At 47.1% G+C, this 12,781-nt stretch overlaps 1 protein-coding gene across 1 annotated transcript in view; it reads right to left on the bottom strand.

The window, feature by feature from the left end:
- The window catches only part of Iqsec2 (IQ motif and Sec7 domain ArfGEF 2), a 79,850-nt gene that overhangs the window by 48,693 nt on the left and 18,376 nt on the right, over positions 1 to 12,781 (bottom strand). Inside the window, exon 2 of the mRNA XM_042054390.1 lies at positions 10,308 to 10,337. Coding sequence (XP_041910324.1) covers positions 10,308 to 10,337 — 30 coding nt within the window. The remainder of the gene's footprint in view (positions 1 to 10,307; positions 10,338 to 12,781) is intronic.

The following is a 12,781-nucleotide window of genomic DNA, read 5'->3' as shown; positions in this document are numbered from 1 at the left end:
ACTCTCCCAGCTCCTGCAGCTGCTTCACCTCTGGCCCAGTTCTTCCTTATACCTGACAGGGGTTGAGGACAAGAAATTGTAGTCTGTAAGGCTGATAATGTGTGACTTCAGGCAAGCCTGTTCTACTCTCTGGGAATTCCAAGAGTCTTCACTGTAGAGCCTAGTAGAGTTCTATGTAACCATTTACCTGGGCATCCCGTGAAACTCAGTTTGGCTTTTATAGAAATGACAATTTCCTACTCCATAGGTTTGCTTTTGTTTGTTTGAAACAGTCTTGCTATGTGCGCCAGGTTTACCTCAAATTTATAATTCTCCTGCTTCAGTCTCCCAAGTACTGGGATTACAGGTATGTACTACCGTGCCATGCTCTGCTTACCTCACAAAGGTGTTTATTCATTTGTCATTTTTGAAATGTGGTCTTGCCACATAGCCTTTGGCTGGCCTGTGACTCGTTATGTAGCCCAGACTGACCTCAGCCTCACACCAATCCTCCTGTCTCAGCTGGCTGAGTACCGGAATTATAGGCACGTGCCACCACACCTGGCTTACCTCCCAGGTGCTTCTCAAGATTCCATAAGCCCCGAGTATGCACATGAAGATTAAAGAGTCACTGCTGGAGTAAGAGCCTCTGACCCTTCTCCCAATGGACATGGGGTGGTGGTGGGGGGGGGGGGGACTTGCCAGAAGCCTGTTTGCTTCAGAGATGAGGAAGAATTCTAAGAAAACACCTGTTAATGAACTGGAGCCTTTGTGTAATTCAGACCTATCTACACAAGTTACATAAATTTATATGATGACTCACCAGGGGCTGAATGAATTCAGAGTGAGGAGCTTAATCCAGCCACAGGGCACTGGTGAGCACTTCATTCGACAGCTAACTATGGACTAGGCATGGTGCTGGGTTCTAAAAGCACAGTATGTCCTGTCTTCGGGACGCTTATGTCTAACTGAGAGGAGACAGACATTCTATTCATGTGGAGACAGGAAGCAGAAAGAATTCTGTGCAGAAGAAAGGGCCCAAGATGCCACTTCCAGGAACTTCCAAGAGGCCAATGTGGCTGAGTGAAAACTTCAATGAGAGACACGTATGAGGCCAGAGATGCAGAAAGGGTTCAATCTTGCAAATCCCTGGAGGCCATGATAGGGGTTTCTTGCTTATACTAGGGTTATTTCAGAAGTCTGTAGTTCATGGATAGGCATGGATGGAGTATCTCTAAAGCCCCTGGAATAGGATGAGAAGGATTCTACAGGAAACATTACTTTTGCAGCTTTTGTCAGCTACTCAGAGGACTGTGTGACTCCAAAGGGTAAAGAAGCTTTGGCCATGATCCCATGCTTTAAATACCTCGTAAATGAGCTAGCAGTGGGGACGTCTTGTGGATCCTTCAGTGACCTCGCCCCTCTCTCCCACCGTCAGCTAATCTGGGTCTTCCTCCATTTGGGGGGCGATAGGGTTTTGCCTTGTAGCCCAGGCTGGCCTTAAACTCGAGCTCCTGCTGCCTGCACCTTCTCAGTACTGTGGTTACAGATATGGACCACATTGTCCCCACCTGCACCTCCCCTGGACAGAATTACTTCTAATTCTCAGGCACATGCAGCGGCTCCATGCCTGTCTTAACCAGTACTCTTCCTCTGGGCCCCCACAACCATCTCCCCACCTAAATAGCACTTCCTTGTTCTAAAGTCAGCTAGAAGCTGTGTCCTCTGGGAACGTGCCCTGGTCCCACTTAGGCAGGGTGGATCACCTCCCTAGTGTCCTTCCACCCTGCTCACCTCACAATACTGCTCACGGCTCCATCTACTTAACTGGGAAATCTGCAAGAATAGGTGTCCCACTGAGCCCAGTGTCCCCAGCACCTCGCACAGGTCCACCTAAGGTTATACATGTTGCTGGGAGACAATGAACACAACCCGGGAAGCTGCAAGATGGGTCAGTGGACACTAGAGGGCACTGAAGTCACTGCAATTCAGTGGATACAACTGGACCTGGACCTCAGCGCCGGCCTCCTCAGGTAAACTTTTCTATTTGCAGACCCTTTCTCCTAACAGTTGACTCCCACTGCACATGACGCTTGAGTCCCTCACCCAGGCAGGTGCTAAGCAGCCCTCGCACATGCCTGGCCTGCATGCTGTCCATTTCGTCTCACACCACTCCAACCTCTCTCAGATAGGGTCTACTCATCCTCCAAGTCTCAGATTGGATGTCAGCTTGGGTATCTTCCCTGACCCTCATGCTGGGTTAGACACACTTCCCTGATGCTCCCATGGGACACCACACTTCCCTTATCATTGTGGATACTCCTATGCTTCCTAACTAGACAGTGGGGTCCAGCACAAAGCCCATCACTCTATTATGCACCATCCTATCAGTCAACTGGTGTCGGTAGGTACTAGATAAATTATCCTCCAATGACGTACAAAAAAAATGCATGAGTGGATAGATTAATTATTTGGGCAAGTCACTTTACCTCCTCTAGTTATGTCTCCCACCTGTCAGAATGGCCACACAAATTAAAGATAATGTGTGTCAAGTTTCCCTAACACTACCTGAAATTCAGCAGATATTTTCAGAACCAAAGCAATAATTAGTATTTGGAACAAGAAAACAAAGGAAGAAGAGGAGTTGAAATGGACTCTGCTTGAGCCTTGGATAATCTCTGTCACTTAGACTTACCAGTAATAATAGGATGATCATATTTATTAGAAGAACAAACAGCATCCTTTATGTGCTGGAATCGAACCAAAAGGCCCCAGATGAGGTGTTAGGAAGACTCTAGTTTCAGCCAGAGGATGCTAGGTCAGGGCCAAGTCCAGAGCTGTGGTCACTGCCCTCATATCTAGAGACCAGTCATTACTGGCACAGCTGGTTCCTAACTCTTTACTAATAGGTGAAAACTTGTCCAAGGGGTCATTAATTCCCTCTGTAATTAATGTAAAAACTGCAGGGTTTGTACTAATGGAAAAGTAAGCTCAAGCGTCATGCTGGTAATATTGATAATGTATCTCTGTAATTATATACTACAAATAACCATAAATTTAGTCACTGAACTAATAAAACAGAAAAATCCCCAAAGCATCCACAAGCTTGGTAGCAACTGTACCATCAGTAACATTATGCCAGTTGTTCTGAGGCTATGAAAATTGCCACAAACTGGTAGCAATGGTAATTTGCATCATGCATTTAAAAGGTGCTTTGGGCTGGCACATACCTTTAATCCCAGCACTCAGAAGTGCTCTCAACCTCAGTTCAAGACCAGCCTGGTCTACATAGAGAGTTTCAGACTAGCCAGAGATACATAGTGGGACTCTTGTCTCAAAACAAAAAACAAAACAGCTTTAAAAGGTGTTTGACTTAAAATAAAGAAACAAGATAGCTCAGGAATAGAGCATATGCCTAACATGCATGAGGTCCTGGGATCAACACAAACATCACAGGAAAAAGTGAAAAATGGTTTTAGATAAAATAGTGTGTTGTGATACAAGAACATGGAACTTGAAAACAGAGAACAAAGGTCACCTGGAAATAAGTAGGAACCAAAAACTGGGCAGATGGGCAATCTTAACATCATAGGCGTCTGCATGGAGTATCCCCAGGCTCTGATCTCAGATTTTTGTTTGTGTTTATTTGTGTGTTTTTGTTTGTTTGTTTTTAGAGACAGGGTTTCTCTGTGTAGCCCCAGTGGTGTTGAACTCACTCTGTAGACCAGGCTGGCCTCGAACTCAGAGATCCACATGCCTCTGCCACCCAAGGGTTGGGATTGAAAGTGTGTGTCACCATGCCCAGCTCCTGACCTGACTTTTGTGCACATAAGAACTCTGCTGAGTACAGAAGAAACACCAAGCTCTAAGTACTTTTCCTCTCTACCCTCATCCGTTTCTAAGAGAACAGACACCCACCTTGCTGTCTTCTATTACCAGAGGCTGGAAAGCATCTCTACAGTTAGATGATAGGGACGTTAAGTCACATAGCTTCCAGGTTTGTGACCATGCTAGGGTGCACAGCAGCAGAGGAAGCCACAGAGAATAATCACCAAAAAAGAGATGAGAAGGGTCAGGCATCAGGCCCAAGAGATCCACAAGTGATCCAAAGAGCAATCTTTTTTTTTCTTTTTTCAAATCTTAATTGTATTCTACCAAAGAGCAATCTTGTCCTTGACTTCTGGTCTTGATTTTGGCTGGTGAAAAGCATGGCTATCATTCATTTACTATTCTTAATTTTGTGAGAAGTAACCTCATTATACCCCTCCCCTCTCTATTTCTGAGCTAGCGCAGGTAAGCTTCTGTTCCCTGCAACAAAATGTACCCAAACTAAGACAAGTGAAATTTGGGGATACAAGCGCAGGGCTTGTATAAGGGAAAACATAACACTTATGTCAGGATAAGTGACTGCAATTATTATGAAATTTGTGTTTGTTTGCCCAAAAGCTCCTCCTCATTTCCTGACACTTGCTATCACTGCCACACACTACAGGCAGACATTCACACACACAGACAGTGACACACAGAGACAAATGCAGCAACCACCAGATATGCTCACGTGCAGACACCCTGACATGCATTGCCTTGAAGCAGCATGCAAAGTTGTCCCTGTGTTCATCTCAGTAACCATGACGCAGAGCCTCCCTGACATGCAGCAATACACACCCACACATACGAACACAGTGGTGCCTGGAAGGCTCAGGGCAAGAGTCGAAGCTTAACTGGGCTCTGCATAGCCTCCCTCCCCAGCTGCCAAGTGACTCATCCCTAGGGCTGCTAATTAAAGCCAGGACAGAGGGGACAGAGGCAAGGGGAGGGGAAGAGAGGGAAGGCAAGTTTATTTTGGTGCCAACCAGACACTTCACCAGCTTAGGGGTCACCCACTTCCAGGGGCTGGGCCAAGAGGAGGCAGGGGAACTCAGAGAGGAAGGGGAGAAGAGGAACCATTTGCCCTATCTCATATCTCTTGAGCTTCCAGAAAAATTTCCTCCTTTGGGAAAATTACCCAGCTCCCCTTGGTCCTACCTTCTGTCTTGTCAACTGAAGCCAGATCAACCCCTCCAGACTTTTGTTCTTATACACTCGCCATCCACCTCATTATCACATTCTAAAGCTAGCTGATCTTTGTCTGTAGCAACCCTAGACTAAGAGCCCCCCAAGGGCAGGGGTCCGCAATTACCTCCTTCTGTGTCCCCCACCTCCCAGACTGTCCAACACAGGCCTGTTGAATGAATGCCAGACATGTTTCAGGAAAGCAATCGGGTAAAACCCACGACACTGTGCTGATTACAGATCGGATGAGCTAGATTCCCACCTTAACTTTTACCGTGGGGCAAATTATCTTAGCTTTCGAAGCCTTAGCACCTTTGCAAAACAACAACAATATACAGCCTGTATGATGATAGTGAAGACGAAACAAGAGACTACATTAAAGTGCCATCACTTGGTAGGGCTACTGCTCAAAATGAGAAGTCACACCTGCACCCCAGGCTAGGAGTAGAAGGAATGCTCCAGAGGCAAGCTCTAAACCTACATCCACCACAAGCTACCAGAAGGACCGCAGACAAATCCCAGGAGCTTACTGAATACAGTCTTATGTAAAGTGGGGAATCACAATACGTCACCATAAATGTACCCGCCAAGTATCATGTGGAGAGCCCAGCTCTTAGAAGTAGCTCAATAATTGCAGCAGCGATCACAAAGGATAGCTAGCAAGAGGGGCTCAGACCTTGGACGCTTAGGAAGCCTAGAATGGAGGAAGCAGTCTGGGTGAATGAGGGCCAGGCTTCCCACACTGGACAGGACGGGAATTGTGTCCCCTCTCCCAGCCAGAGAGCGGGTTGCAGGCAGTAAGTAACAAGGATGGAGGCACAGGAAGCAGTGGGAACAGAGAGTTGGGCAGGGTGGGCAGCCAGGCAGAGCTGAACAGGAAGCATATGGGAGGGAAGAACTGGGCACAGCTGGGGGCACTCTGGGGGATTGACAGTATCCCAGATACGGAAATGGGGGAGCCAAGGAAGGATTGTAAGGCCTTAGTCATCCTAGGAGGTCAATACAAGGAAGAATCTTCAAAATTACCTAAACCAAATTCTCAGTGGGACAGATAGGGACACTGAGGCCCGGAGTGGGAGGCCTCCTCTGGGAACAGAGCCAGCCATTGCTCCTCCTCCCACTTCCCCAGACATCAGTGGCTTCTGTTGCCATGGGGATGTCCCTGGCTCAGAGGGTGTCAGTGGCTCCCCTACCCCCTCCCCTCCTTCCCTAGCAACAGGCCACCTCCTCTTGCTCTTATTGCATACCTAGCAACCTCAGCCTGGTCCCCAGGGCCATGAAGTTCCAGTTTGACCTCATACAGCCATGACTGCCTCTGGGACAGCTGTGACTCCCTTGTCTTCTGCTGATGGTAACAATTCGGCCTCTTCCGACGGCCTGTTTTTAAGTTCTACCCCTGTCCACATTTTACAGCGTGACTCTAAATCGTACAGCTACGAGTCAGTTTAAGAGAGACTGGAGCACAACTGGTTGAGTCGCTACTTGATGTTGAACACAGCTTCACTTCAACTTCCCCCAACTCAGAGAAGTCAGAACCATTGTTTCCATTTTATAAAAGAGAAACAAAGGGCCAGAGAATTTAAGTGGTGATGGCAAAAGTCAGACAGCTAGGAAGCAGGCTGTGTTGACAAGCTTTGTGGTCTTTAGCTATGGCTAGTCTAACTCTGGACTTCGGTTAAGGTACCTTTAGGGCTGGCAAATTCTGATGGCTATATAGGAAACCCAGACATCTATCTTTGCCCCTTGCCCCATCACTGGCTGTTTAACTTTAATTATACTCTTGCATCCAATACTGAGGGGTTGGTCCTAAAGCCTGGGCCCTAACATGGGTGATCTGCAGTCCATGTATTCTACTCACGCCTTGCTATTCAGTTTTCACACTGGCTGAGGCCTAGTCTTCTTCTTGGCATTTCTTCCACTCACCTAACTCTCTTACAGCCACACATGTACCCAGGTATGCACACACTCATGAATGTAGCTGCTTCCTGGATGGGGAAATTGGAGTTTGACAATAGCCAAACAGATTTGCCCAGTCAAATCACTGGAAAGCAACATAGCCCAAAACTGAGCCCTTGAGCTTGGATCCAAAAATTTCTACTGTTTTTTTATTTTATGCCACAGTCTACTTTGCTTCCTTCCTGGTCACTCAGGTGTGTATAACCTACAGCCCATAGGCCGCCTACACCCCAGGATACCTATAAATGGTGCCAACACAAAATTATGGACTTACTTAAAACAGAAGATTGGTTGTGCGTGTGTTTGTAGATGATATGTGTGCATATGGGTACACAAGGACGTGTGTGTGTGCGTGTGTGTGTGTCTGTGTGTGAAAGCCAGAGGCAGATAACAGATGTCTTCTTCGATTGCTCTTCTCTATTTTGAGACAGGGCCTCTCACTGATTTGTTAGGATGGCTGGCCAACGAGCTCCAGGGATCTCTGTCGTCCTAGCACTGTGATTACCAGACCACGCCATCACGCTCAGCTTTTTATATGGCATCTGCCTGAGGCCCTCACGCTTACATAGCATGCACTTAAGCAAATGTGCCATCTCCCCAGCTGCTATTATGAGATTTTTTGCATTGTTTTGCAGACATCAGTTTACACAGTTCTTGTGTGCGAACTTTGTAGATGACAGCATCATGTCATAAAGTCACAAGGCTGGACATGCCTGAAGAGATCTGTGATGCATTCTTGACCCAATGAGGGTTCTGACCTCTAGAAGTTGTTCTTTCCTGCCGACATCTGTTTTAGTCCAACGGACTGGACCATGGCTTTAAGCATACCCCTTGCTTTCCTACTCATGCTGATTCTACACCCAGGGACTCTCCGTATGTGAAATCAGTCCTGTGCAGCCCTGCCTGCTTAGACATCGCCTACTCCAAGAAACATTCCCAAACTGTAGTGAACTTGAGAAGTTATGTGTGGGGCCTGAGCGTATCCTCAGAGAGACCCCCATCCAACTGTAGTTCCACAAGACCTTGTTGTATATGTGCTATTGCTATAGGCTCTTCCGCTGCCCTGTAGTGACCACTATAGTCTAAGTTTGATCTACCTGCTGATTCCTCAACACTTCTATAGCCTCCTTGAATATGAACCCAACATACATGCCAGGAAGCAGATGTGAGTAAAATCAATACCAGCTTCAGAATCAGAGAGTCCAGGATATGAATCAGAGAAATTCCACCCTATGCCATTGATCTTCTCTCCCTGGGTGAGGCACTGACTCTCTTGGGATCTCCTCTTCTTCGTTTATCTTGTTTTGTTTTTGAGACAAGGTCTCACTATGTAGCTCTGCCTGTCCTGGAACTCTCTCGTAGACCAGGCTGGCCTCAAACTCATAGCAATTCAACTGTCTCTGCCTCCCAACTGCTGGAATTAAAGGCGTGCACCACCACAGCCCGGCTCCTTTTCGTCATTTGTAAATCAGACATCATAATCCATGCCTAATGCAGCTGCTGTGAGCTTTAAAAGATCATATTTAGAGTGATTAGTATCTGAAGAACCAATGATAATTATTATGATTACTAATATTTGGATGTGCTCATCATCTACAAAGCTGTCAAGAAGGCCTATAGTGACAGTATAGGCAGCAAGCTGGGCTTGGGGCCAAGCAGACTGGAGTTTGAATCCTGGCTTGTTTCCTCAACTGGAAAATACAGACGATAAGGCCAGCGCAGGTTCCATCCACAGTGTCACTGGATGTATCAAATAAAACAAATCCTTGACAAATTCTGTAAGTTATAAAGGCCCAACATATGCCATCATGTGAGTCATGATTATGGCTATTATTAAATACCATGAGCTAAAGGTTCCAGGAACTCCCCAGCTGGGAGGAGCTGACATCTAGAGATGTGCTCAGTCTGGTTCCTCAACAAGTTAGCAGGCACATCCACAGAGACGCCTATGCAAGGCCTGGGCCTGAGGTCATACCGGGTGCCTTTCTCCAAACCCACAAGAAGGACATTGAGATCCTATGTCCTTTCTTAGAGAAGTGCCCTCCTAAGTGCTAGAACAAGCTGTGCCTGGCTATGCTCCTTGGCAGCATGCAAGGATTAATTGTGTGCCATCAAAGACCTCTTGCCCAGACACCAGGGCCTACTATATCCCTCACATTCTCACTGATTTAATGCTGACCTCAGTATGTATCTCCCCCACCACACACACAGCCCTCCTCTTGGACCTGGGCACCAATGTGGTCACTCCAGACCTCCTGCAAGAGATGTTAGGACAGACTTCTATGCACAGGCAACTTCTGAGCCAGCCCGCTAACCTGCATGACAGGAACTGCGCTGTTCCACATAGTTGGCCAAGCTGTGCCCCACCCAAGGGTTTACAGTTGAGAGGCAGTGAGTGGGGGGTTGCGCCCCATTTGTGCTGTGTTCACCAACCCGGAAAGCCTGGTGAGCGAGGTTCACAAGAAAGGGTCCATTCTTCCAATGGATCCATTCAGAAGGAAGAAGCACTCCTTAAGCGAACCATTTCTACTCATGACAAAGATGTCATGTTTACTAGAGCAGGCCTGGAGAGCACTGGCTACCCCATTGGATGCCTCTACTGCCTGCGCCCATCTCATTTCAAAATCCATAGTTCCCAGTCCCAGTGCTAAGACTAGACCACATCCTGAACCCCCTCACTATCCCCACATTATCCCTGTTTTTGATACTTCTGCCTTCGTGGGGTTTCTGACAGGTGAGGGCCAGAGGAATGCACAAAGAGCTCCAGTCTTAATCCCGTTTTACTTCTGCTTCCTCAGCTGGTAACCTTTAAACCTTACCAAAGTTTACAAACTTTAACCAAGCACACAAGAAAAAATGTTTCCCTGTCATCGTATATGTATTTCTAACATCTAGAACGTGTCACATCTAAAGTCAATCTAAGGCCCATTACTTGAGACTGGCAGAATTCAGGATAGAGAGGGAAAATAAGACCAGGCAAGCCCAGCATCCATTGATCCCTTCTTTCCTGGAAGAAGAAAGTAGAAAACTTCCTGGGTCTGGAGCTGACCGAGATCAGCCTCTTACATGGCCCTGCACTGAGCAGCAAAGCTCTCAAGTCCCCTGGACCGCAAAGACTGAGTAACGGTCTTTAACATCATGTCTATGCCTGCCATGTTCTCCCTGTCCTCCCATCCACTCCACGCCCACCTCTAATACCAATGGGGAAAGAACCCTGCCATTGACCCCTGCCCATGGATCCCAAAGTAATAACCAGAAAACCCCTCCACCCCAAGCCCAGCCCCATCCCCCAAGTACTACTAAAGAAGCGAGGTACTGACCTGACTGTTCTAGAATTCTCACCATCAGATCTGCAAGAGAAACAGGAAATAAACAACAGTCAGTACAGGTGCACCACTCTTTCCCCTACCCTACCCTGAAGTCCAACATATGTCATGAAAGCACAGACATGTGTTTCATTCATGCACAGAGAACAGCAAGTGCAAAGGCCATGGCAGTGAGTGCTTAGTCAGTTGGAGCAACAGGGAGAAGGACTGGTTGGCTAGGTAGCAAGCCAAGGGCCACTGGAGGGGTGTGAGGTCACGGAGGGAGCAGTAGTCACAGTGAGTGTGCAAATCTCCCTGGAGTGTGGTCTGAGAAGCAGCCAGACACAGCCAGGTCCAGATATTGTCTCTGCTACTTACCATCCCTGTGAGCTAGGCAACCTACTTCATCTAAGTCTGAGCCTCAGTTTCCCTCAGTCCCCCAATAATACAGGATTGATCCTCACAGAGCTGTTGGGATGAGTAAGCTCTTTGGAACCGAGCAGACAAATGCCACATATTATTAATAAGATACAAGAGGCTTTGCCAACTGCCTAGTCCGACCTGCCTATTTTCCAGATGAAAAGAATGAAGCTGAGTGGGTAAATGAGTCAGCTGCTGTGCTCCTTTCTACTATGCTGGGCTGCCTTCTTCATTATGCATGGCCTCAGATGCAAAAGAAGGGTGAAATTGAATGGAGTGAAGGCCAGCTCTGAGGAAAGCCAGGAAATGAGCAAAACCAGGACCATTTTTCCTCCCCCTCACTCTTCTTTGGGAAGAATGCTCATTGTGCAGGCACACACGCCTGTACAAGCAGCCACCTGGCTAGTATGTGTGCACATGCACTTGTGTGGTGGAGGTAAGGACAGAGAAGCTGTTATACTGGGAGCAGAAGAGGAGAGAAAGGAGAATCAGGGACCCTGGAATTGGGAGAATATTGGGACGTAGTCTTCCTCCCTCTTCACCCCACACCTCTGGTCCTCTCCCAGGCTGAACTGAAAAAAGCACAGAGATGAACACATAAGACTCTGTCACCAGCTGAGAGAGCCAAGATACAATCTTAGGGGTTCTTGGGGGGGGAGCTGTGATCTATAAGTACATTGAGAGGATGATTTTAGAAGAGCATCTGCTGAGAGAGTGAGCATGCATGCACGCACATACACACACACACACACACACACACACACACACACACACACAGAGTTACTCCAGCAAGGAAGGGCAAATAAGCATCGGGGTGGTAAGTGAGTCTGACAGCTTAGTGGCCACATTGTCCTGAAGAAGTCACCTTGTTATCTAGAACCTCAAAGTCTTCACTCAGTAAATGGGGCAGTGACAAGAAACCCTTCCTTCATGGAATGGCTTTGAGGCTCAAAGTGCCTGACACCTGGTGCCAATCTGTTGCCTTTTTGTCCCCTTAGAGGGATAGAAAAACCAAGGCCACAACACAACTTATTACAGTTATTCAAACTTTCCATCACACTATAGCAACAAGATGGCTTCTGGAATCCCAGCTCAGTTATTCTCAGGTATCAAGTCAAAGGAACAAAACTTGAATGACTCCCCAGCTGCCTACAGAATGGAAGCCAGAACCCTCAGCACCTCTAACACTAATCTCCTGCTCCAAGGAGGCTGGTCTACAAGCACAGCCTTTATTCAGTTGGCTATACCGTAGGTTCTAGCCTGGGAAGACAACTACCTACTCAAGGAGTTCAACTTCATCACTATCATCATGAACCATCATTGAGCATCTACTATGTACCAGTTTATAGTATCCCTGCTTCCAAAGCATTCCTCGGATGTGTCACTGTTTTTAAGATGGCAGTGGGGTTAGGGGAAATGTTCAAGTCCTGAGGCAGAGTGTATTAGCCAATTCTCACATTAGACTGATTCTTCTTAGTTTGGGAGAACATAGCATCATAAGATCCAAAGTGGGGGGTGCATCCTACCTCACAGGTCTATCCCTAAGCATTTAGTATGTTGTATATGGGGAACAATAATGCTAGTCAATTTTTGTCAATCTGACACAAACCTAGGCATACTTGGGGAGAGAGAATCTTAATTGAGAAAATGCCTCCATAAAATTGATCTATAGGCCAATAGGCATAGTCTATTGGAGGTAGTGCCACTCCTGGGCAGGTGGTCCTGGGATGTACAGGAAAGCAGGTTGAGCAAGGCAGGGGGAAGAAGCCAGAAAGCAGTGTTCATGGCCTCTGCTTCAGTTCCTGCCCCGACTTCCTTTAGTAATGGGCTGTGATGTAGAAGGGTAAACTGAAATAAACCGTTTTCTCCCCCAAAGGTCATGGTGTTCTATTACACCAACAGAAACTCTAGGACAACAATCATCAATATAGTGCTAGCTGGATGTTTATCCTCTTCTGTAAAATGATGGAGCTGTGTTAGTTGCGTTCTAAGGAGTCTTTAGGCTTTGACATGTTTACTTAAATCCCAGTGCTTGGGAGGCAGAGGCAGGTGGATCTCTGAGTTTGAGG

Source organism: Arvicola amphibius, chromosome X, assembly GCF_903992535.2.
Source record: "Arvicola amphibius chromosome X, mArvAmp1.2, whole genome shotgun sequence".
In the NCBI taxonomy this organism is placed as follows: Eukaryota; Metazoa; Chordata; class Mammalia; order Rodentia; family Cricetidae; genus Arvicola; species Arvicola amphibius.
The sequence above is the reverse complement of the archived record's forward strand: the minus strand, read 5'-3'. Positions and strand labels throughout refer to the sequence as shown.